The sequence below is a fragment of the Cebus imitator genome, unplaced genomic scaffold (genome assembly GCF_001604975.1).
Source record: "Cebus imitator isolate Cc_AM_T3 unplaced genomic scaffold, Cebus_imitator-1.0 Scaffold18, whole genome shotgun sequence".
Taxonomy (NCBI): Eukaryota; Metazoa; Chordata; class Mammalia; order Primates; family Cebidae; genus Cebus; species Cebus imitator.
Window position 1 is genome coordinate 17899338 of NW_016107333.1, and position 26929 is coordinate 17926266.

The window sequence follows — 26929 nt, forward strand, 5'->3', positions numbered from 1 at the left end:
GTGAAGACTCACCACACTGGCTGATGACATATTGAATGATTTGTAGCCTTGTGTGAACTCTGAAACTATTCAACTCATAGCTCTCTAGTTTGGTCCTTCCCTGACCTGGTGGAATGTCACAGTATGTATAAGCATGTGGGGTACCGGGAACAGAACATGAAGGGGACTCCTATGCATTTTTGTCAGCATAGCTTCATTCACTTTGAACTTTCATCTATCTCCGCATTCTTGAATGCTAGTTTGTCCCTCCAGCTTCTCAACTCAGCTAGATGGCTACCTGGAATTCTGCTCTATGCTCTGTAGTTTGGAATGTGCCTTTAGGCAGAAAACTGGGACAATCCTAGGGGATTTATCTTGTTAGTTCTCTTTCTTAGTGGGATCAAATTCTCTTGCTCTCTGTTCAATGTCTGAAAAAATGTGTTTCCTATATTTTGTTTAGTTTTCTAGTTGTTAAAAGCAAAAGGGCAGATTCACTCTTTGTTCCTCTCTCATGGCCAGAAGTTAGAGTAATTTATTCATTTATTTAGAGTAATATTTTTAAATGTATGAAACAAAATGTATAGAATAAAAAAATTTTTGAAATAATTGTAATAACATGTTCATAACTACAAAATGGTGATATATATGTTTAATGCATTCAATAATAAAACCTTGTACGAGGGCCTAATAATACCTCTAATACCCTGTGAAGTCTTTACCTGACTCCAGATTAGGAACTGCTACCTTAAAATGGTCTATGCCCACGTATGCCCTGGAAAGTCTTCATGTAACCCTAGAGATACAGACATTGCAGTTTGAAGAAAGCTAAAGGAAGTTTTCTTTAGCTTTCTTCAACTAAAGATGTCAACAGACATCATCACAATTAGAGTCTATTTTAATTTACCAAATGAGAAAAGTTAAGCCTGACAATTACTAATTATTAATACAGGTTGAATATCCCTAATCCAGAAATCCAAAATGTTCCAGAATCTGAAACTTTTTGGTGCTTAAAGGAAATGCTCATTGGAGCATTTTGGATTTTGGATTTTTGAATTAGAGTTGCTCAATCAGTAAACATATAATGCAAGTGTTCCAGCATCTGAAAAGATAAAAAATCTGAAACACTTCTGGTCCCAAGTAGGATATTCAACCTGTAACAACTACTGATCATTATGCTTATTAAAAACTACCAGTTAATAAATGATTAAGTAATAATTAATTACACTAGTCACCATCAGTGCTTTATTTATTTATTTATTTTTTAAAATAGAGTTTGACTGTCACCCAGCCTGGAGTGCAATGGTGCTATCTTGACTCACTGCAACCTCCTCCTCCCGCGCTTAAGTGATCCTTCTGCCTCAGCCTCCTGAGTAGCTGGCACTACAGGCACAGGCTGCCATTCCTAGCCTATTTTTGTATTTTTGTAGGGACAGAGTTTCTCCATGGTTCCCAGGCTGGTCTCGAACTCAAGTGATCCACCTGGATCATGGATCAGCCTCCCAAAGTGCTGGAATTATAAGCATGAGCCACTGCACCTGGTTGATACTTTTAGAAAATACTTTTAAATGATTTCATAGTTGAATGTAATTATTATTTTAATAATGAATAAAACATTTTATAAAATACAAATTTGGGCTACGTGTGTTGGCTTATGCCTGTAATCTCAGCACTTTGGGAGGCCAAGACCAGGAGGATCACTTGAGGCTAGGAGTTTGAGACCAGCCTGGGCAACATAGCAAGACCCTATCTCTACAGAAAAATAATAATAATTAATATTAATAATAAAATACACATTTATTGCTTAGTAAACTTTAGTATCTTTTAAGTTTTGTATTGTTTTTAATGTGAAGTGATCAACACCAGTGAAAAGGGGTGGAAAAAGAAAAAAGAATAAATTTTTAAATGTGAAGTGAGAATCAGACCTTCTATATTACTTTGTTGTTGTTGTTGTTATTGTTTTTGAGACAGTCCCGCTCTGTCACCCAGGCTGGAGTGCAGTAGCGTGATCTCGACTCTTGACTCACTGGAACCTCTGCCTCCTGGGTTCAGGCGATTCTTGTGCCTCAGTTTCCTGAGTAGCTGGGATTTCCTGAGTAGCTGAGTAGCCATGGTGCATGCCACCATGCCTGGCTAAGTTTTGTATTTTTTGTAGAGATGGGGTTTTGCCATGTTGGCCAGGCTGGTCTTGAACTCTTGGCCTCAAATGATCCACCTGCCATGGCCTCTCAAACCCCATTTAAATCTTTGGTTGTTTTTTGAGATGAGTCTCACTCTGTCAACAAGGCTGCAGTGTCAAGGCGTGATCCCACCTCATTGCAACCTCCACCTCCTGAGTTCAGGTGATTCTTGTGCCTCAGCCTCCCAAGTAGCTGGGACTACAGGCATCTGCTACCATGCCTGGCTAATTTTTTTTTTTTTTTTTTGAGACAAAGTCTCACTCTGTTACCCAGGCTGGAGTGCAACAGCATGATCTCGGCTCACTGCAACCTCCGCCTCCCCGGTTCAAGTGATTCTCCTGCCTCAGCCTTCTGAGTAGCTGGGATTACAGGCTCACAACCCAGTGGCGACTAATTTTTGTAATTTTAGTAGTGACAGGCTTTCACCATGTTGGTCAGGCTTATCTCGAACTCCTAATTTCGTGATCCGCCTGCCTCGGCCTCCCAAAGTGCTGTGATTACAGGTGTAAGCCACAATGCTCAGCCCTAATTTTTGTCTTTTTAGTAGTGATGGGATTTCACCATGTTGGCCAGCTGGTCTCAAACTTCTGACCTCAGGTGATCTGCCCGCCTTGGCCTCCCAAAGTGCTGGGATTACAGGTGTGAGCCACCACTCCCATCCCACATTTTAAGTCTTAAAGGATTCATGTTATACAGTTGAGCAATAGTCATTCTTTTTCTTAATGTCAGTGTCAAGTGTGAATATATCTTTTCCTAGTCAGTGAAAACTGAGGTTGAAATGAACAGTTTGGTTTCTGGACTTATATTTGTACTAAAGTGTATTGGGTTCTCTGAAGACAAAACCGACATACAACTTTTTTTTTTTTTCTTTTGAGACGGAGTTTCGCTCTTATTACCCAGGCTGGAGTGCAATGGCGCGATCTCGGCTCACCCCAACCTCTGCCTCCTGGGTTCAGGCAATTCTCCTGCCTCAGCCTCCTACAACTTTAATCTATATAGGATTGTTCTGTTCACTGGGAGATCTTAAGCTTTTCAAGTTAAACTATGGATAAATGCTTATACAAATAAGAAATGATCAGTTCTCCACTATTCTTTTGTTTTTCTAGGTAACTATAACTACCCAGTATTGCAGCCATGGAGTCCATGCTTAATAAATTGAAGAATACTGTTACAAAAGTAACAGCTGATGTCACTAGTGCTGTAATGGGAAATCCTGTCACTAGAGAATTTGATGTTGGTCGACACATTGCCAGTGGTGGCAATGGGCTAGCTTGGAAGATTTTTAATGGCACAAAAAAGTCAACAAAGCAGGTAAGTTTTAATTCAGCATGTAATTGGAAAATACATATATGCTAAGAACCATAAAATGCATGTATGCATTTTTATGTTAAGAAATGCCAAAAATTCTTTAATAGGTTCTTAAATGAGTTCTTTATTTCTCATTTAATCTTACGAAGTCATACAAAAAACAAATTCTTTTAAACATGCTCTGAATCTCCTGGTTACAGATACACTGTTTGACTTACCATATCTTCTTGAAATTCAGTTTTGCTTATTTAATAAACATGTCAGTTGAGCAAATGAGTATATTGTAGCATTTAGCAAGATATATGTTTTAGGATAGAAATTGTCATGTTTCTTAAATTTTCTTTTGTTTGTCACGATGTTACTGGCAAAATACCCAGTTAAATTTTTCAACATTGTGTCTTAGTGCAGTCCTTGTGCTGGAATTAGAGGCGTGAGCCATAATGCCTGGCCAAATTCACTGTTTTCAAAAGTACTTTTACTTCCCTACAAGTTAAATTTATGGGTTTTAAAATGTAAAGGATTTATTATACATAGTTCCCAATGACTACCACAGTCATACAATTGTAGGTATGCATTATTTGCTACTTTTCCAAAGTTAGCTTATTTTCCAAGTTGAAGACTGAATTGGTTTTGATTATCCTTTTATGAAATAGGAATCTTGGTCCCATGATAGATTGCTGGTATGTCACTTGTATCCAACCTGTTAAATCTTGTTTTTATTGCTATTTGAAAGTCTTTATGGAAATCCAAAGTTGATCTGCATCTGAAATGCTGATCAACTTGTTACTTTTGAACGTTGCTTTTTCTTCAGTTCACTATAAGCTCATCCAAAAAAGTAAATGGTTTCTTATTGACTACCTAAAAAGTGTTAATGAGGTCATGAGTTATGTAAATCAATAACCTCCTCTGATTCTAGCACAAATTGCTTTTACAATCAGTTATTTAAGGGGAAAACAAAGTAACAAATTTACAAAATCAGGCATTTTTATTAAAGATGTGATAATATATAATAGCATCTCTGTGCCTAACCAGAATGGTTCTAGGTATTTGTAGTAATATCACTAGTTCATATACTGAAATCTCCTGATGATGATGGAGCTTCTAGAACATGAGAACCAGGCACAAATGATAGAGTCCCATTCTCAACTGCTGACTGTCAGCGATGGATTTTCTTAGGAAACATTACATTCCATTTTTAAAAATATTTATTACTTTGGAATGAAAGGTGGTACACCAGAGAGCTCAGTGGAGATAGGTTCAAATTTTCTTTTTTTTTGCCTCCTTCAACTTGCAGGAGTCAAAACTGAGTGTCCTGTCTTTACTACTGGTTAATTTTTTAAAGAATAGCTAAGTCCTTAACCACCTTGACATTGAAGCATCATTGAAGTTTCCTTTCTGAGTGTTCATTTAGAAGCAGCTCTTAGTTTCTCACTATTGTTTTTTCTGAAATCTTAGTAGGGATGCTAAAGACACCTCCAGGTGATATTTAGAGAATAAAAATTGTGGTATTGGTTGGGCATGGTGGCTCATGCCTGTAGTCTCAGCACTTTGGGAGGCCAAGGTGAAAGAACCTCTTTAGCTCAGGACTTTGAGACCAGTATGGACAACGTAGTGAGACTGTCTTTAAAAAATAGATAAATAAAATTTTGTAGTCTGCTTAATTTTTAATATATAAACTTATTTTTAATAACTTATGTTCAACATATTATAGAATATTGCACAAATCATGAATGTACAGCTTGGTAAATGTTCACAGTGAATACACCCATGTAACCAGCATTCAAAGCATTCAGATCAATAAAGAAAACACTATTAATACTCATGTCCTTTGTTTTCCCCTTAAATAACCGATTGTAAAAGCAATTTGTGCTAGAATCAGAGGAGGTTATTGATTTACATAACCCCCTTCTCTCCAGGGATAAACACTATCCTGTTCTTTAACACTAGAATAATTTTGCCTGGTTTTGAACTTTATTTAAATGGAATTGTGTGTACTCTTGTATTTGACTCCCTTTTTTTAGTAGTATATTGATAAGCTATATCTGTGTTGTTGAATGAGGCAGTTCTTCTTTTCATTGATAGAGTACAGTTGTAGACATTCTTGTATGTGCCATTGGCACATAGGATGCATTGCCTAGGTATGGAATTGCTAGATTGTAGTGTATGTATTCATTGCCAAATAGTTTTTCCATTGTGGTGCCAGTGTATACTTCAGCAGCAGTTACAGTTTCTTCACATCTCTGCCAAGCTTGTTATGTATTTTTAATTTTAGACATTCTGGGTGGAGGGTTTATTTAATTTTTGAAAATTCAGTGAAATATTCCCTGCTCCGCTCTTTTCTGAACTTTAAAAATGTCTGATAGATAATTCAGACATAGAATTTATACTATTATGGTTCTATTATAGCTTTTTAACTGATTTAGTCTTTTTACACAGTTTCATGTTTTCAGGCTTAAAATGGTCGTTTGAATATAGATATTCTTTTCAAACAATATATATTATGTTCTTCATTATGAATATTTACTTGAGTGGTATTTCTGAGACAAATGCCCTTGGGTGGATTTCATTGACTGCTAATTTTTAAGTTATACTTTATTTAAATTAGTCATTAAAGATGGAAATTTTTCTTTTGGCCAAGCTATATATGTAATAAATGAGAAATGTTTACCATATATGTACATACATACATAGATACATACATGTGTGTCCTTTAAAAATTGAAATACTATATAGGAATATTGTGAGTATCAAGTCTGCTAATTTGTTTAAATAATTTCTAATAAAACACCACATACATCTAATTTCTGTCAGCTATGTCCTTAATTTTTACCTCCTTTCAAGTAGAAGAATAATTCTGCATTTTGAAATTTCAGCCATCAAATACCAAACTCTAAGAGATTATTTTGGGAGAAGATGCTTGAAAAAATATATATATGTTTATATATGTAATTTTACCTGGTCTTGGGCTATTTAAGCATTTATTTATTTTTAAGCATTTCTGTTTATCCTGATGTAAGATTCTCTGTTGTCGAGGAATTACCCCTCAATATTGATTAGCTTAACATTTATTAGTAGTCTTCTAGTGTCCTACATTTATTATGACCTTTTATATTTGCTTTTGCAGTAGACCTATTTTCTTGGGGAAAAAAAAAAAGTTCAGATAGCTTTGCATTAATTTGCTTTAAAAGTTGTATTTGTTGACCTGGTATTTTTGCCCTGCTTCAAGGGCTTCATAACACCTATATTGAAATGACTGTTTCTGTGAGGATAATGAAGATTGATTGATTTCTAATGATTATTATATAATAAATACCTAATTGTTGTTCATATCCACTCTACCAAACATTGGGTTGGACATAATTGCTTCCTTACTACAAAATGTTCCTTGTGTTATCCAGATGCCAGTATTTGCATATAATACTGTATATACAAAAGCATAATTAAATTATAATAAATACATTAGAATGATTAATAGTTTTAAAATAAAGGAAACCCTCGTGCAGAGCCAATATGCTAGTCATGTCACTTAGACAAAAAATGATCATAGACTAGTGATTTTAAGAGGTATATGTTTTTATTTTTCATTCTTCTCAACAACTTTTTATAACTAATGTAAATAAAAGTTTAGATTTTGTTTTATTGTTTTGAAGAAGGAACATTATCCAAAAATCAGATGAAAAATGAAGTGTGTGATGCTTGACAATTACCACCGGCCAATCATGAAGGGCCCATAAAATAGAGATCTCAGGGAACATCTGTGTTTCAAAAACCATCTCTGGTGCCTCTGAGGGTTAGATTAGTGGAGGTCGTGATTGCTCTTAGAGAATCCTAGACACATTACAACAAATGATGTAATTTATGTAATTTTACTACTTAAAACTATGTTGTTAGCAACAGTTCAACTTTGTAGTAAGCAAAATAGCTTCTTTGGTTTTTGTTTTGTTTTGTTTTGTTTTGTTTTTTTTCAAAGATGAGAGTCTCAGTATGTTGCTCAGACTGTAGTGCAGTGGCTGTTCACAGGCACAACCTTAGCTTACTACACCCTCGACCTCCTGGGCTCAAGCAATCCTCCCACCGCAGCCTCCCAAGTAGCTGGGATTTACAGGCAGGTGTCACCATGTCTGGCTCACAAGCCGCTTTTGCAAATTATAAATTAGGTCTATATCAAATGGGACATACTCTATTGTGACAAATACTACAGTTTTTTAGAATATTTTCATAACCTTTTTTGTTTAAAGTTAAGCTAAGAAAAAATACTTTTAGCGAATATCTTTGTTTGCCAGTGTTTTTCAAAGAATATGCAATGAATAAATAAAGAATAGGATACCATATATTGCTTATATTTTGATCTAATAACTTTTGTATTAAAAGACCTTCAAATTTTAACTACAGTTAACAGTTTGTTGAACCTTAAGCAGAAGACATACTGGATTATTTTGCTATTTTATCTTTTCTGTATATTTTAAATTCTTGTTAATAAAAAGTTAAAAATATTTTAATTAAAAATGATAATAGAAAGCCTTAATTAATTTCTTATCTTTATTTACTATCAGTAAGCAATAGACATTTGAGTATCTTCTAGGTATAACTGCTGTGTTCTGTGGTAGATAGACACATAAGACATTGTTTCTTCAAGAAGATTGTAATATATATAAGGTGACTGGACTTTTGCATAAGTGATATGTGTTAGCAGAGTGGGTAGTATAGAAAAGTAGTAAAAGAAAAATGTAAGTTAGAAATTAGATTATGGTGTATTCTGATGAAAGATTTTGTACAGTCTAAGAATTTTATTTTAGGAAGTCAGTATGAGGCCTGAGGATTAACAACACAACCTTGTTAACATTGGTTGATTTTAATCAGCTAGCTGAAACAAAGAGAAAATATTTTTAAGACAGTTGATAACCTATTCAGACTTATTTAGAAATCTGTCATCTTTGACTTAAAACAATGGACTGAGATAATTTTGTGAGTTTTTTCCTTTTCTTTTCGTTTTTTTTTTAAGAGGTGGTGTCTTGCTGTATTGCTCAGGTTGGTCTCAAGCCCCAGGTTTCAAATCATCCTCCTACCTCATTTTCACAAAGTGTTGGGATTACAAGCATGAGCCACCATGCCCAGCCAGTGTTTTCTTTTTCTTGGGAATGATAGTGTTTCTCCTTACAAGTGGTGAAACTGCAAGAGCTCAAGAGCTATTTCATGTGGTTCTTTATATATATATATATATATATATATATACACTTAAAAATCTTACGCTGAGCATGGTGGCTCAAGACTCTGGGGGGCTGAATTGAAAGGATTGCTTAAGTCCAGGAGTTTGAGACCAGCCTGGGCAACATGGTGAGACTTTGTCTCTAAAAAATTTTTTTTAATTTACCGGGCTTGGTGGTGCACGCCTATGGTCCCAACTACCCAGGAGACTGAGGTCAGAGGATCACTTGAGACCAGGAGGTCGGGGTTTAGTGAGCCATGATTGTGCCACTGCACTTCAGCCTGGGTGATAGAGTGAGATGCCCTGTCTCAAAAAAAGAAAAAAGACTTGAAAAATAAAACACTTACTTATTTACATATTTTCTGAGATGGAATCCCACTCTGCTGCCCAGACTCCAAAGGGCTAGGCCCTTTGGAGTGCCCAGACCTCCCAAAGTGCTGGGATTACAGGTGTGAGCCACCACACCAGCCATGAAACATTTAAATTAAATGCATTTATAAAATGTGTTATAGCAGAAGACTTACTAAAATAAGATTGTACACATGAATGGCAAGATGGGAACTTCAAGTTTTAGGTCATTTGTTTTTAGTTCAAATTAGTATTATGTAAAACTCTTATCCCCTGATTGTCCTGTGTCTCATAATGATCAGGAGTTAAGATTAGGTGTTTATGAGTCCATTTAAAGCTGTTACTCAGTTTAAGTGACCGCTTTATTTCTTGAAGACATGCATTGTGCTTTACTTTGGTGTTCTGTATTTTTCCTGTGTTATTCCTGGGGCGACAGAATGATGTCTTGGCTAAAAATATAGCCCTATGGGCTGTGTTTGAAACTTGACTTTTTTTAATCTTAGAAAACATTTATCTTCTCCGTAACAATCCAATCTCATTTGTAAAGTTAATATAATATTTGTCTCATAGAGTTGCTGCAAGGAATGGAATAATTCCTGAAAAGTACTTAGCACAATGCTTGGCACATATAAATATGCAAATACTGTCTATTGTTATTTCTATATAAATAGTTGACTTGGGAATTTCTTTATTTGTAAGATTCTCTAGTAGACTAATGCCTGAAACTTTAGCTGTAGAATGTATTATATTTTCATTTTTTATCTTATTCCTTTTATGACTGATCTGAAAATAACAATGACTAAGGTTTGAGTTCAGGGTCAACATAATAAATGGCAGGAGTGAAATTCCTTTTTAGCTTTGTGTGACTCCGGAAACTGGGCTCTTGATCACTGTTATACTCATGCTGCATGTTTATTTCTGTGTGACATAGGAATGGTATTAGGTTTATAACACATCATTTTGTTTAGCTTAATGTATTAATGTTGCTTACCAAGTTGACAGGATATTGAATCTCTGCCTTGATGGTAGAGATGATTCTTGACCATTGGTCTTGAATGTATCGTTGATCATATATGTGATATTGATCAGATGTGTGTCAGCAGAAAACTCATCAGTAATAGAAAAATAACAAAATACAGGTCTTGATGTTAGTGGTGTAACGATGTTAGCTAACATTAATTGAATATGTCAGGTATTACAGTAAGTTCTTTCTATATTACTGTGTCACTTATTCTTCAGTGGTCCTTTGAGGTATTTATACTATTATTTATTCTTTTTTTTTTTTGTCTGTTGAGAAAACTTGCCTAAAGGCAGCTGGTCAGTTGAAGGGGAAGTTGACTCAGAGTCTCCTCTGATCTAATGCCAATGTCCTGAGTGCTGTATAAAGACATCCTCTGTTGTTTTATTATAGTAAATGCTGCCTTGTTCACAAATGCTTGGGGGAATGTTGTGTTTTAATTGAGTTACAGCACTAAATAATTGCTTTTTGTTGCCACTTTTCAGAGACTCCTCTAATTCTTCGAGTCATTTATATACATAAGGAACCCTCAATTTACAAGTTATTTTTGAGAAATTTATTGGTTTGGATTTTTTGCAGTTAATCTCTGTGGGATGATTGAGTTGCCAGGCCAACTTGTGAAAATAATAATGCTAATGTAGCAAAAATGCAGAACAGAAGAAAATGATTAGAAGAGAAGAAAATGAGAACAAAATAGAAAAACACTATCTTGGATATTGATAGTTGAGCAACAGTAGGTTTAATTTGAGGCTTTCAAAGACTTAGAAATTCTGAAAGAGTTTTTCAAAATCTTTGAAGGAATTTTGGAAGGCTACCATTCTTTGCTAATTTTGCTTCCAGTTTATTTTGCATTATTACTGAGAACACACATCAGTGACTTAACACATCACCTATCAGTATAGCTGTTTTTTGATTCATTTATTAAGATAGGATAACTAGATCAGAATTGTTTTTCCTTGGGTTTCTGAAGGATAATGAAAGGAAGAAGATGGTAAGGAGGATGTGTGCTTTATTCAAGGAGAGGCGGTAGGAGAGCAACTCCCTGTACTAGCAACCATTTAGTTACTGCCCCTAACAAGATGGGGGATAGGAAGGTATGAGATAGATTATTCATATGTTAAAAGTTACTTACAAATTAGTTTTTCTTATAAAAAAGTATCCCTGACATACAGCCTTTCTTTCAAAAAGCATTTCAAGATTTTGTAGTATACTTCAGGATTATCATTGTAAGTTACATTTTAAATTTTTAAACATTTCTTTGAATTCTACTTCTATAAGAGCTTACTACACAGGAAACAACAGATTGTACGCAGTTTATATGTACCTGTGATACCAGAATTCAAAGATAAGGTTTTTCCTGTGTTCTCTATATGAGGACTCTAGGTTTTATACGTTTTAAAATGTTTAGATTTACTATTATGAGGAAACCAACTCTTTGATGTCAGAAAAGTATTATAGTAGTGCTAAAATTTTTATGGCATAGTTATTTTTATTTGTATATTGTTGTGACACTCATATAATTTTATTTTCTATATTTCTTGACTAAAATTATACAATTTTTTTATTTAGGAAGTGGCTGTTTTTGTCTTTGATAAAAAACTGATTGACAAATATCAAAAATTTGAGAAGGATCAAATCATTGATTCTCTAAAACGAGGAGTCCAACAGTTAACTCGGCTTCGACACCCTCGACTTCTTACTGTCCAGCATCCTTTAGAAGAATCCAGGTAAATTTTTATAAAAACTTACATAGTATACTTCCAGAACAAATAGTTAAAAATAATTTTATATTTGAAATCTGTCTAAGTATTGTCAGTGAAAAAGTTTTATACTCTAAGTGCTGAGTTCTTACGCATTAGTTTTGTCCCTAAAATTTATTTGCATTGTCTGTGTATATGTTTCTCTTTGCAGTATTAATAAAGACTTTCTTCAATTTTGCCATGATTCTGTACTTCAGTGCCTACCCCGTGCTTATCACTATAATAGTCAAAATAGATGTTGCAAGAGTATAGAACACAGTTCCTGCCTGAAAGTAGCTGTCCTTGCTAATGAGCTAGAATTTCTTGTCTCCTTTTCATTGATACAGGATTTGGGGGCCAATTTTGTGTGTGTGCCACTACTGTTTTAGACATTTAACCTTCTACTATACCCCGCATGTCAGTCCATAACCCTCAGTTACTTTACCATCTGTTTTTCTCAAGGGTGAGCTTGGGAAATGTTACAGAGAGTGATAAGAACATGAAATTCATGTAATCTTAACTGGGCCCTCAAGCTTGTGGCACTTTTAATATTCCTTTAGATACCCTAGCTTTATAAACCTTTTCCACATTACTTATAACCTAAAATGTATGCCTTTCTTTTTTCTTTCTCAGCAAACGGTATTTCCCTCTCTTAATTCGGAAAATCTTAATCAGATCATTTGGTATTTGTGTCCTGTGGCCCTTAGGATTTTTAATGATAGGGGAAGAATGGGAAGGTGGACCACACAGAGCTAGCAGGGTTCCAGGCTGTGGGGGATGAAGGTCCCATCTGCCTTAATTATACAATTTTGCTTTTATCTTTTATTATATATTGAGTTTCTGCAAAATTCTTAGTTTCGGATCTTCAATAACCCACTTTCTACCCTTTCACCCTTCAAAGGTGCAAGATCTTTTTTTAAACCTAAAAGGAAAAATACAAACATTTACTATGTGAAAAACTATGCTAAATGCTTTATGTTGTTTAATTCATCTAATTCTTGCAATTACATAGAACACAGGATCAAAGAAACTATATGGTTTTAAGTGGCAGAGCTAGGATTGATCTTGTCTTTCTGATTCCTGGGTCCATGTTTTTATTTTTTACTACACCATGCTTTATCTACCCAAAATATGCTCATTTGTGAGTTGATTGATCGAGATGGAGTCTTGCTGTTGCCCAAGCTGGATTATAGTAGTACCATCATAGCTCACTGCAGCCTCAAACTCCTAGGCTCAAGTGATTCTCCTGCCTCAGCCTCCCAAGTAGACTACTGCAAGTGTGTGCTACTATGCCCAGCTAATTTTAAATTTTTAATTATACATTTTTTTGTTTTGTGGAGATGGGATATTGCTATGTTACCCACTCTGATCTCAAACTTTTGGCCTCAAGTGATCCTCCCTGGCATTACAGGTGTGAGCAACTGTGCCAGCCCTCTTCTTTTTCTTTTTTAATTTTTGGGGTTAGGTTTTGCTGTTGTTGCCCAGGCTTGCCTTGAACTCCTGAACTTGAGTGATCCTCCTGCCTCAGCCTCTCAAGTAGCTGGGACTACAGGTGCATGCCACTGCACCTGGCTTGCTCATATGTCTCTTATCATAAAAATATTTTTTATTGCCTTTCTTTTCATGGATAAACCCAGAACACTATAGTTTCTGTCTCTTAATGTTAATACTGTTGTGAATCCTGTATCCCAAAGTAGACTGGTTTTTTTTTTTCCCACTTATCCTACACTTTGCTGACTCTTTATTTGTTGATGCTATTTCCTCTGAAGTGTTTTCTATCAGTGTCTCTAGTGTCACCTGTTAGAATCCTACCCATCCTTGTTATTTTATGCTGTATTTACATGTTTTATATCTCATAGTTACATTTCAGGTCTCTTGAAGAGAGAAGGACTATGAGTTATCCTTTTCTGTGTCCTTGCAGCCTTTTGTATGGTGACTTAAATATTATAGAATTAGGAATTTATTGGCAATCATGAAGAAAGAAAATTCAAAGATTACTTTAAGATATCATAATTGTTAGGCTGTAAAAATTGTGGTAGCATTGTTAAGAAATAGGGACACTTTAGGGAAGAAAAAGAGAACTTCTAGTTTTTAACAAATTAATAATATTGAAATGACACTGGAATTACTCAAAGGAAGTGCACTATAGAAAGAGTAATTCAGATGAAAATCCAGAGTTGGTGATGTTTATGGGGGGCGAGTCACATACAGGCAGCAATTAAAACCTGAAAAAAAAAAAAAGTGAGTTTTTCAAGAGTCTGAGTAAAAGGAGCATACTGAGGAAAGAACCTTGAAATGTAGGGAAAACAAGAGCCAAAGAAAAAAATTAGAAGGAATATTGTCATATGGCAGGAGAATTGGCAGCGTGTCATGGAAGCAAAAGGAAGGAAAAAAGTGCCCACTAACACTGGGGAACAGAGAATAAAAAAGAAAATAAAGACAGAGAAGAATACATTACATTTGACCAGTGAGAGGTTGTTAGTAACATTCAATAATTTTAGTAGGATGACATTTTGGAAGCTAAAAAATAGATTCAGAGGGACCCAGCAGAGAAGATTATGTGAGTCTATAAGCCAGTATTTTTTTTTTTTTTGTAACAGTACAGTTCAACAAAAGCATGCCTTATGGTCCATTGTGTTAATGAGCTAAGTGTTGGGAGTACAGAACAAGGTAGCTTCCTTGATGATGCTGAGCAGGCAGGACAGTGTAACCCTTTCTTTTCTTCAACCTAAGCTCTGTTTTTATTATGTACTGAGCTTCTTCGTATGCTCTCATCTGAAAAACAGATATAAGGCAGAAGAAGAGTTATGCAGGTATTGGAACAGATGAAACATCTGTTAAAGGGCATAACTGCCATTTAACCGTTACTACCCAGGCCCAGAAGCTTGGTATGTAGCCGTATTACTGTACTAATTTGTAGTTCTTCATTGCCAGAGCCTAAAGCCAAAGGCCTAAAATGGTAGGGATTGAATGGCAAATGCTTAGTAATTATAATAGCAAGTTTATTGCGCTTACATGCTGTATGTATTTTACATGATTTTTCTCATTTGATCTTTACAGTAACCCTCGAAGGTGGGTCTGTTATCATCATTTTACAAAGGGGCAAAGTGAGGCTCAGAACAGTAGTGTCCATTGTTACCAAGATAGTACATAGGAATGCAGGGACTTAAAGTCAGGTATCTGTCTTCAGAGCCTGAGCTCTTGATCATTACTCTGTAAGACCATTGAATGTTAATATCTAACATTTTCCGAGTTTATAAATTTTCTTGTACATGAAAGATTAGTAATTAAAAAATTTAATTTCTGTGACACCTTTCAAAATGATATATAAAATAGATAAAAAGCAAAGCTTCTTTGTGAAGTGGAAACTGGGCTACTGGAGCTAGCTTTGCCTTGCCTTTCTTCCTGACTACTCCTATTCCAGAAGCATCTGTGGGAAATGTGGAAGTTTCTTTGAGCGTATTCTGAAAATTATAAATAAGGATAATACCATAGGTATAATGTAACAGTATTTTGAATTAGTTTATTGGTTTTTCATAAAGAATACCAATCATTTAAACAGGATGGTTGAAATAGTGTTTTATTTTCTCACTTTTTTTTTTTTTTTTTTGAGACGGAGTTTTGCTCTTGTTACCCAGGCTGGAGTGCAATGGCGCGATCTCGGCTCACCACAACCTCCGCCTCCTGGGTTCAGGCAATTCTCCTGCCTCAGCCTCCCCAGCAGCTGGGATTACAGGCACGCGCCACCATGCCCAGCTAATTTTTTGTATTTTTTAGTAGAGACGGGGTTTCACCATGTTGACCAGGATGGTCTCGATCTCTTGACCTCGTGATCCACCCGCCTTGGCCTCCCAAAGTGCTGGGATTACAGGCTTGAGCCACCGCGCCCGGCCTTATTTTCTCACTTTTAAGTTTTAAAAAATGTATTGCAGTTATCACAACACTTAGTTTAAAAGGCATACAGTATAATTTATATGCAAAGGCTTCTAACTTGTTGGTTTAGGTATATTAGGTCTATGCTGAAATTAACAAATGTAAAGATAGTCTATCTTCTTATTGACAGTTTAATAGGAGCATGAATTTATGTATATTTGATTTTGATAATGTATAATAATATGATAGTAAATAACTTTTTCTTTTTTAAAACAGGGATTGCTTGGCATTTTGTACAGAACCAGTTTTTGCCAGTTTAGCCAATGTTCTTGGTAACTGGGAAAATCTGCCTTCCCCTATATCTCCAGATATTAAGGATTATAAACTTTATGATGTAGAAACCAAATATGGTTTGCTTCAGGTATGTATTTTTATTCAACATATAAAAAAGAGTTTTTTCCTTTAAAATTGGTTTTGGCATTTCAGACTTATTATCATGTAAAACTACTTTATGTAAACTTTTGGTTCTTCTTAGTAATTTAATCATTATTCCTATGTTCTAGAAATTTTTTCTGCAGTTTGTTGTTAGGCTTAAATGATATTTTAAATACATCAAACTGATAACATTGGTAACCTTTTTGGGGTCACTTATTGGCTGATGGATGGAGTGGGTTCCTTTTGATTCTTTTGAATTTTAACTATGTGAATAAATTTCATAAAACATTCAATTGAAATAAAGTATTTGATAAAAACAAAAACTTTATCTTTAAGGAATTTACTTAGTGGATATCAAGAGGTATTGTTAGCCTTTTTATATATGCCCACTTTTTCAGATTTTCCTTTCCCTGCTTACCAAAATAATATCTTCCAGCCTGACTCTGGTGACTTATGCCTGTAATCTCCGCACTTTGGGAAGCTGAGGAGGGAGGATCACTTGAGCTCAGGAGTTCTAGACAATCCTGGGCAACATAGTAAGGCCTTCTTTCTACAAAAAAAATTTTTTTTAATTAGCTGAGCATGGTGGCGTGCACCTGTGGTCCCAGCTACCCAGGAGGCTGAGACAGGAGAGGATTGCTTGAGTTTGGGAGGTTGAGGATGCAGCTATGATGGTACTACTGCACTCCAGCCTGAGTGACAGGGTGAGAACCCTTCTTTAAAATAATAATAATAATAATAGTATCTTCAGCTCCATAGAATAAATGTTTGTAGTAGATTCTAAGTTCCTTTGGGGCAGACTTTATTTTATCATGTTTTAACAGCTTTATTAAGATATAATTGGCATAAAGTAAACTACACATATTCAAAGTATGTGAAATTCGACATATGTTTACCTGTGAAACCATCACCACAATCAAGATATTGCATATATCCATCACCCCCAAAAGCTGCCTCATACCCCTTGTAATCCCTCCATCCTGCTTCTGCAGTTTTTCTCTCCCTTGTCTCAGGAAGTCACTGACCTGATTTCTATCACTATGGATAGATTTGCATTTTCCAGAATTTTGTAAGTGGAATCATATGGTACCTATTCTTTTTCGGCCGTTTTTTAACCAACATAATTATTTGAGATTCACGTGTTGTGTGTATCAATAGTTGATTTTTTTTTATTGCTGAGTAGTTCATGGTATGAATATACCACAGTTAGTCCATTTGCCTGTTAATAATATTTGGGTTGTTTCTAGTTGTTGGCTATTGTGCATAAAGCTGCTAAGAACATTTACATACAAGTTTTTTTGTATAAACATACACATTGATTTCTCTTGATTAACCAAGTACTTGGGAGAAGAATGGCTAGTTAAAATGGCATGTGTATGATTCACTTTTTAAGAAAATGATAACTGTTTTCCGTAGTGGTTGTGCCATTTTACATTTCTACCAGCAGCATATGAGAATTCCATTTTCTTCACATCCTTGCCAAAATCTGGTATGGTTGGTCTCTTTAGCATCTATCAGTCATTCTCACAGGTGTGCAGTAGTATCTCATAGTGCTTTTGATTTGTATTTCTCTGATTCATAATGATAGCAAGCACCTTTTCATATGCTTCTTTGGCATCTGAATATCTTTTTAGGTGAAATATCTATTCAGATATTTAGCCCATTTTTTGAGTGGGTTGTTTTTTTATTCACTAATGTGTGGACACAGTATGTAAATTTCAAATATTTTTTCCCAATCTGTGGCTTATCTTATATCTTAACTATGTTTTTAAAGAATTGTGGCAAAATACTGTCTTAACCATTTTTTAAAATTATTTTTAATTTTTGTGGGTACATAGTAGGTATATATACTTATACGTGAGATACTTTGATACAGGCATGCAGGGCATAATAATTGCATTATGGAAAATGGGACATCTCCTCAAGCATTTATCCTTTGTGTTACAATCCATTATACTCTTTTAGTTATTTTTAAATGTACAACTGAATTATTATTGACTGTAGTCACCCTGTTGTGCTAGCAAATTCAAGGTCTTGTTTATTTTTACTATTTTTTTTTTTGCACCCGTTAACCATCCCTACGTTCCCCCACCTCCCGAAGCTACCCTTCCCAGCCTCTGATAACCGTCCTTCTACTCTCCGTCTCCATGAGTTCAGTTTTGATTTTTAGCCCCCACAAATAAGTGAGAACATTCAAAGTTTGTCTTTTGGTCCCTTACTTATTTTGCTTAACATAATGACCCCCAGTTCCATCCATGTTGTTGCAAATGACGGGATCTCATTCTTTTTTATGACTGAGTAGTACTCCATTGTGTATATGTACCATATTTTCTGTATCCATTTATCTGTTGATGGACACTTAGTTTGCCTCCAAATGTTGGTTATTGTGAATAGGTGTGCCACAAACATGGGAGTACAGGTATCTCTTTGCTATACCTCCTTTTTTTTTTTTTTTTTTAAGAGTATATACCTAGGAGTAGGATTGCTGGATTGTATGGTAGCTCAAATTTTAGTTTTTCGAGCCACCTCCAAATTGTTCTCCATAGTGTTTGCATTAATTTACATCCCCACCAACAGTGTATGAGGGTTCCCTTTTCTCCACATCCTCTCCAGCATTTGTTATTGCCTGTCTTTTGTATGAAGGTATTTTTACTAGGGTGAGATGATATCTCATTGTAGTTTTGATTTGTGTTTCTCTGATGATTGTTCTTGGGGCACCTTTTCTTATACCCATTTGCCATTTGTATGTCTTCTTTTGAGAAATGTCTGTACAACTCTTTTGCCCATTTTTGATCAGATTATTAGGTTTTTTTAATAGAGTTGTTTGAGCTCCTTGTATATTCTGATTATTAATCCCTTGTCAGATGTGTAGTTTGCAAATATTTTCTCCCATTCTGTGGTTTGTCTCTTAACTTTGTTGTTTATTTCATTTGATGTGCACAAGTTTTTAACTTGATGTGATCCCATTTGTCCATATTTTTGCTTCGGTTACCTGTGCTTGTAGGGTATTACTCAAAAATTCTTTGAAAACAATGTGTATTATGTAGCCATTGGTTGAAACGTTCTGTAAGTATCTATTAGGTCCATTTGGTCTGTGGTCCAAATTAAGTCTGATGTTTCTTTGTTGATTTTCTGTCTGGAACATCTGTCCAGAATTTCTGTCAAGAGCCTAGGCCTGAACTTAAGCACATCAAGAGCCCACTTGGTACTCTTCCCTGCTGTGGCCAAGCTGGTACCTAAGATGCAAGACAAAGTTCCCTTTGCGTTTCCTCCACTTTCTCAAATAAAAGGAGTCTCACCATAGCCACCACAGCTGGAAATGTGCTGGGTCACAGCCCTGGAGCCAGCACAGCCTAAGGCCCATGGCGTACTACCTGGGTATTGCTATTGGTTATTCAGGGCCTGATGGCTCTTTAGTCAGCAGATGATGAATTCCTCCAGGACTGCGTCCTTCCCTTTGAGGCAGTGGTTCCCCTTTGGCCTAGGTTTGTCTAGAAATATTATCCATGAGCTAGTGCCTAGATTGGGGCCCTTAAAGACTCTGCCTGGTGATGTATTCTACTGTGGCTGAGCTATCCAAGATGCAAGACAAAATCCTTTTTATGCTTCACTGTCCTCTCCTCTCTCTTCTCCTCTCCTCAGATAGAAGGAGACACGTTTGTTGCTGCCAGCTTCATTGCCTGGGGTAGGGGAGGGGTGGTGCAACCACTCCCTTATCTGTCCCAGCTGTTGTCTGCCTAGGTATTCCTAGGACACTTGCCATCCTGATCAGTTGGCTCGCCATCCTGATCAGTTGGCTCTAAGCCCAGCACAGCACTAAGAGTTGCATAGAAATTGCAGTCCTTTGCAATTTGGTATGTTTTTGCAGTGGCTGGTACCAGTTTTTCCTTTTCATATTTAGTGCTTCCTTCAGGAGCTGTTGTAAGGCAGGCCTGGTGGTGACAGAATCTCTCAGTATTTGCTTGTCTATAAAGGATTTTATTTCTCCTTCACTTATGAAGTCTAGTTTGGCTGGATATGAAATTTTGTGTTGAAAATTTTTTTCTTTAAGGATTTTGAATATTGGCCCCCACTCTGTTCTGGCTTGCAGGGTTTCTTCAGAGAGATCTGCTGTTAATCTGGTGGGCTTCCCTTTATGGGTAACCTGACCTTTCTGTCTGGCTGCCTTACATTTTTTCCCTCATTTCAATCTTGGTGAATCTGGTGATTATATGTCTTGGGGTTGCTCTTCTTGAGGAGTATCTTTGTGGTGGTCTCTGTATTTCCTGAATTTGAACGTTGGCCTGTCTTGCTAGGTTGGGGCAGTTCTCCTGGATAATATCCTGAAGAGTGTTTTCCATCTTGGTTTCATTCTCCCCGTCACTTTTGGGTATACCAGTCAAACATAGGTTTGGTCATTTCACATAGTTCCATATTTTTTGGAGGCTTTGTTTATCCCTTTTCATTCTTTTTTTCTCTAATCTTATCTTCGTCCTTTATTTCACTAAGGTGATCTTTAATCTCTGATATCCTTTCTTCCACTTGATTGATTTGGCTATTGATACTTGTTTATGCTTCAGAAAGTTCTCGTGTTGTGTTTTTGAGCTCCATCAGGTCATTTATGTTCTTCTCTAACTTGCTTATTCTAGTTAGCAATTCCTCTAACCTTTTTTCAAGGTTCTTAGTTTCCTTGCATTGTGTTAGAACATGCTCCTTTAGCTCAGAGGAGCTTGTTATTACCCACCTTCTGAAGCCTACTTCTGTCAATTCATCAAACTTAATCTATGTTCAGTTTTTTTCCCTTGCTGGTGAGGAGTTGTGATCCTTTGGAGGAGAATAGTCATTCTGGTTTTTGGAATGTTCAGCCTTTTTGCACTGGTTTTTCCTTATCTTCACAGATTTATCTATCTGCTGCAGGTCTGTGGGAGTTTGCTGGAGGTCCATTCCACACTCTGTTTGCTTGGGTATCATGGGCCGAGGCTGCAGAACAGCAAATATTGCTGCCTGTTCCTTCCTCTGGAAGCTTTGTGTCGGAGGGACACCCACTAGCTGCCAGCTAGAGCTGTCCTGTATGAGGTGTCTGTTGACCCCTGCTGGGAGGTATCTCCTAGTCAGGAGGCATGGGGGTCAGGGTCCCACTTGAGGAGGCAGTGTTTCCCTTAGCAGAGCTTGAGGGCTGTGCTGGGAGATTTGCTGCTCTCTTCAGAGCCAGCAGGCAGGAACGTTTAAGTCTGCTGAAGCTGTGCCCACAGCTGCCCCTTCACCTAGATGCTCTGTCCTAGAGAGATGAGAGTTTTATCTATAAGCCCCTGACTGTGGCTGTGCCTTTCTTTCAGAGATGCCCTTCCCAGAGAGAAGGAATCTAGAGAGGCAGTCTGGTTACAGCAGCTTTGAGGTGCAGCTTGGTGGCACTGCAGTGGGTTCCACCCAGTTTGAACTTCCAGGCACCTTTGTTTACACCATGAGGGGAAAACTGCCTACTCAAGCCTCAGTAATGGCAGATGCTCCTCCCCCCACCGAGCTCAAGCTTCCCAGGTCAACTTCAGACTGCTGTGCTGGCAGCAAGAATTTCAAGCCAGTGGATCTTAGCTTACTGGGCTCCGTGGGGGTGGGATCTGCTGAGCAAGACCACTTGGCTGCCTGGCTTCAATCCCCTTTCCAGAGGAATTAATAGTTCTGTCCCACTGGCATTCCTGGTGCCACTGGGGTTTGAAAAAGAAAAATCCTACAGCTAGCTCGGTGTCTGCCCAAAGGCCCACCCAGTTTTGTTCTTGAAACCTGGGGCCCTGGTGGTGTAGGCAACCGAGGGAATCTCCTGGTCTGTGGGTTGTGAAAACTGTGGAAAAAGCATAGTACCTAGGCTGGAGTGTACTATCCCTTACAGCACAGTCTCTCAAAGCTTACCTTGGCTAGGGGAGGGAGTTCCCTGAGCCCTTGCACTTTCCTGGTAAGGTGACACCCTTCCCTGCTTCGGCTCCCCCTCCATGGGCTGCACCCACTGTCTACAGGTAAAATAACCAGCTAGCATCAAAATGACAGGATCAAATTCACACATAACAATATTAACTTTAAATGTTAATGGGCTAAATGCCCTGGTTAAAAGATTTTAGACTGGCAAATTGGATAAAGAGTCAAGACCCATTGGTGTGCTGTATTCAGGAGACCCATCTTATGTGGAAAGACACACACTGGTTCAAAATAAAGGGATGGAAGAAGATACACTGAGCAAATGAAAGCAAAAAAAAGCAGGGGTTGCAATCCTAGTCCCTGTTAAAACACACTTTAAAACAACAAAGATCAGAAAGGACAAAGAAGGACATTACATAATGGTAAAGGGATCAATGCAACAAGAAAAGCTAACTATCCTAAATATATATGCACCTAATACAGGTGCCCCCAGATTCATAAAGCAAGTTCTTAGAAACTTACCAAGAGACTTGGACTGCCACACAATAATAGTGGGAGATTTTAACACCTCACTGTCAATATTAGACAGATCAATGAGATGGAAAATTAACAAGGAGATTCAGGACTTGAACTCAGCTCTGGACTAAGTAGACCTAACAGACATCTACAGAACTCTCCACCCCAAATCAACAGAATATACATTCTCCTCAGCACCATATTACACTTATTCTAAAATTGACCACATAATTGAAAGTAAAATACTCCCCAGCAAATGCAAAAGAATGGAAATCATAACAGTCTCTCAGACAACAGTGCAATCATGTTAGAACTCAGGATTAAGAAACTCACTTAAAACTGCACGACTACATGGAAACTGAACAATGTGCTCCTGAATGACTACTGGGTAAATAACAAAATTAAGGCAGAAATAAAAAAGTTATTTGAAATCAATGAGAGCAAAGACACAACGTGCCAGAATCTCTGTGACACAGAGAAAGCAGTGTTTAAATGGAAATTTATAGCACTAAATGCCTATAGTAGAAAGCAAGAAAGATCTAAAATCGAAACCCTAACATCCCAAAAGAACTAGAGAAGCAAAAACAAATTCAAAAGCTAGCAGAAGATAAGAAAAACCAGATTAGAGCAGAACTGAAGTAGATAGAGACAAGAAAAACCCTTCGAAACATCAGTGAATCCAGGAGCTGGTTTTTTGAAAAGATTAAAAAAATAGGTAGACTGCTAGCTAACTATTCCAAACAATAGAAAAAGAGATACTCTTACCTCTAACTCATTTTATGAGGCCAGTATCATCCTGATATGAAAACCTGGCAGAGACACAACAAAAAAAGAAAATTTCAGGCCTATCTCCCTGATGAATATTGATGCGAAAATCCTCAATAACATAATGGCCAAATCCAGTATGTTATTGAGAATTTGAGCAGCACACCCAAAAGCTTATCCACCACTCCAAGTTGGCCTCATCCCTGGGATGCAAGGCTGGTTCACCATACACAGATGAATAAACATAATTCATCACAAAAACAGAACCAATGACAAAAACCACATGATTATCTCAATAGGTGCAGAAAAGGCCTTCGATAAAATTCACCACCCCTTCATGCTAAAAACTCTCAATACACTAGGTATTGATGGAATGTATCTCAAAATAATAAGAGCTATTTATGACAAACCCACAGCCAGTATCATGTTGAATGGGCAAAAGCTGGAAGCATTCCCTTTGAAAACTGGTACAAGAAAAAGGTGCCCTCTTTCACCACTCTTATTTAACATAGTATTAGAAGGTCTGGCCAGGGCAATCAGGCAGGAGAAAGAAAGAAATAGAAAGAGAGAAAGTCAAGTTGTCTCTGTTTGCAGATGACATGATTGTATATTTAGAAAACCCCATTGTCTCAGCCCAGAATCTCCTTAAGCTGATAAGCAACTTCAGCAAAATCTCAGGATACAAAATCAATATGCAAAAATCACAGGCATTCCTATACACTAATAACAGAGAGCCAAAGCATGAGTGAACTCCCATTCACAATTGCTACAAGGAGAATAAAATACCTAGGAATACAACTTACAAGGAATCTGAAGGACTGCTTCAAGGAGAACTACAAACCACTGCTCAAGGAAATCAGAGAGGACACAAAAAAATGGAAAAATATTCCATGCTCATTGATAAGAAGAATCAATATTGTGAAAATGGCCATACTGCTCAAAGTAATTTATAGATTCAATGCTATTCCCATTAAGCTACCATTGACTTTCTTCACAGAATTAGAAAAAATTACTTTAAATTTCTAAGGAACCAAAAAAATGGCTTGTATAACCAAGACAATCCTAAGCAAAATGAACAAAGCTGAAGGCATCATGCTACTTGACTTCAAACTATACTACATGGTTACAGTAACCAAAACAGTATGGTACTAGTACAAAAACAGATACATAGACCAATGGAACAGAACAGAGGCCTCAAAAATAGCACCATACATCTACAACCATCTGATCTTTGACAAATCTGACAAAAAACAAGCAATGGGGAAAGGATTCCCTATTTAATAAATGGCATTGGGAAAATTGGCTAGCCATATGCCAGAAAACTGAAACTGGATGCCATTCCTTACACCTTATACAAAAATTAGGATGGATTAAAGACTTAAACATAAGACCTAAATCCATAAAAACCCTAGAAGAAAACCTAGGCTACCATTCAGGACATAGGTATGGGCAAAGACTTCATGACTAAAATACCAAAAGCAATGGTAACAAAAGCCAAAATTGACAAATGGGATCTAATTAAACTAAAGAGTTGCACAGCAAAAGAAACTCTCATCAGGCTGGATTTGGTGGCTCATGTGTAATCCCAGCACTGTGGGAGGCTGAGGCAGGCGGATCACGAGGTCAAGAGATTGAGACCATCCTGGCCAACATGGTGAAACCCCATCTCTACTAAAAATACAAAAATTAGCTGGGCATGGTGGTGCGTGCCTGTAGTCCCAGCTACTCTGGAGACTGAGGCAGGAGAATTGCTTGAACCCGGGAGGTGGATGTTGCAGTGAGCCAAGATCATGCTACTGCACTCCAGCCTGGTAACAGTGCGAGACTGTCTCAAAAAAAAAAAAGAAAGAAAGAAAGAAACTATCATCAGAATGAACAGGCAACCTACAGAATGGGAGAAAACTTTTGCAATCTGTCCATCTGACAAAGGGCTAATATCCAGAATCTACAAGGAACTTAACTTTACAAGAAAAAGTCTACCCCATCAAAAAGTGGGGGAAGGATAGGAACAGACACATTTCAAAAGAAGACAACTTATGTGTCCAATTACCTATCCATGGACACTTGAATTGCCTCTATTTTTTGGCTGTTTTGGTTAATGTTGCTATGAAAAAGGGTATGCAAACATCTCTTTAAGACCTAGCTTTCAATTCTTTGTAGTATCTACCCAGAAGTGGAATTGTTGGATCATACAGTGATTCTATTTTTAATTTTGGGTGGAACAGTTACACTGTTTTCCATAGCACCTATATTCCTACCAACAGAGCACAAAGATTCTAATTTCTCCATATCCTGACCAGCAGCTGTTATATTTTCTCTCTCTCGCTCTATTTTAATTATCCCATGGCATGTAAAGATGTGGATTTTCTTTTTTTATTTTTATTTTCTTTTATTTTTTTGAGACAGAGTCTTGCTCTGTGTCAGTGGTGTGATCTCAGCTACCTACAACCACCACCTCCCAGATTCAAATGATTCTTCTGTCTCAGCCTCCTGAGTGGCTGGGACTACTAGTCCCACGCCCAGCTAATTTTTCGTTTTTAGTAGAGATGGGATTTCGCCAAGAGGCTGGTCTCAAACTCCTGACCTCAGGTGATCCACCCGCCTCGGCCTCTCAAAGTGCTGGGATTACAGGCGTGAGCCCCTGGGCCCAGCCTGGATTTTTTCTTTTTTTAAATAGTAGCCATCCTTGTGGGTGTAAAGTGATAGCTTATTGTGCTTTTGATTTGCATTTCCCTAATGATTAGTGACTTTGAGCATCTTTTCATGTGTTTATTGGCCATTCATATGTTTTCTTTGGAATGTATGTTCAAGTCCTGGAAATCAAGGTGCATTGGCTTGCTAAAAGCTACTCCTTGGAAACAGAACCCTAACTTTTAGTTTTGGTTGTCACATTCCGTGTTGATGTCAGGGACAAATACAAAAATTAAATGTTAATCCAGTGTGAGAATAAGTGAACTTCAGTTGAATATTTGAAAACTGAGCATAATACTATTTAGGGAACCTGAATTTCAATTTGAAGTGTAAGTATATAAGAATCTTAATACTCACCATCTGCAATTTAAGAATCAAAGATTCCCTCCCTTTTCAAACTCAGGAACTGAATAAATTTGGACATCAGAGGATGCTTTATCTTTTTTTCTGCTTATATTCTTATAGGAAGGAACTTAATATCTTTACTCTGGTTTTATAACTTGGTTTTTCTCACTTATGGTCAGATTGTTCTGGCAATTAACTACATCATTACTTTGGTATTTATGATGAAAGTTGATCTTTTAGCTGAAGTGCAAAAATTTTATTGGGAGGAGTAGCAATAGTTATGATTTTGATGAGACATTTTATTGTAATTGAAAGGAGTTTTAGTTAGTGTAAAATGTCTGTTTTTTTCCATTTACAGGTTTCTGAAGGATTGTCATTCTTGCATAGCAGTGTGAAAATGGTACATGGAAATATTACTCCTGAAAATATAATTTTGAATAAAAGTGGAGCCTGGAAAATAATGGGTTTTGATTTTTGTGTATCATCAACCAATCCTTCTGAGCAAGAGGTAATGAAAGTTTTAGTGTTATAATTTTTAAGGCCAGGGAAATGTTGATTACATCTGGAATGGACTAGAGATGTTATAAGCCTTATAAATGCATGGAAATAGGCTATGTGGTACAGTGGTATGTTTAGATGTACA

General features: G+C 36.8%; 1 protein-coding gene across 4 annotated transcripts in view; it reads left to right on the forward strand.

Moving 5' to 3' along the window:
* Positions 1 to 26929, forward strand: part of SCYL2 (SCY1 like pseudokinase 2) — a 69388-nt gene that overhangs the window by 11606 nt on the left and 30853 nt on the right. For all 4 annotated transcript variants that reach the window (XM_017516419.2, XM_017516435.2, XM_017516424.2 and 1 more), the window contains 4 exons: positions 3263 to 3467; positions 11606 to 11763; positions 15925 to 16069; positions 26645 to 26794. In XM_017516419.2, the coding sequence (XP_017371908.1) occupies positions 3291 to 3467; positions 11606 to 11763; positions 15925 to 16069; positions 26645 to 26794 (630 nt within the window). In that variant the 5' untranslated portion in view covers positions 3263 to 3290. The remainder of the gene's footprint in view (positions 1 to 3262; positions 3468 to 11605; positions 11764 to 15924; positions 16070 to 26644; positions 26795 to 26929) is intronic.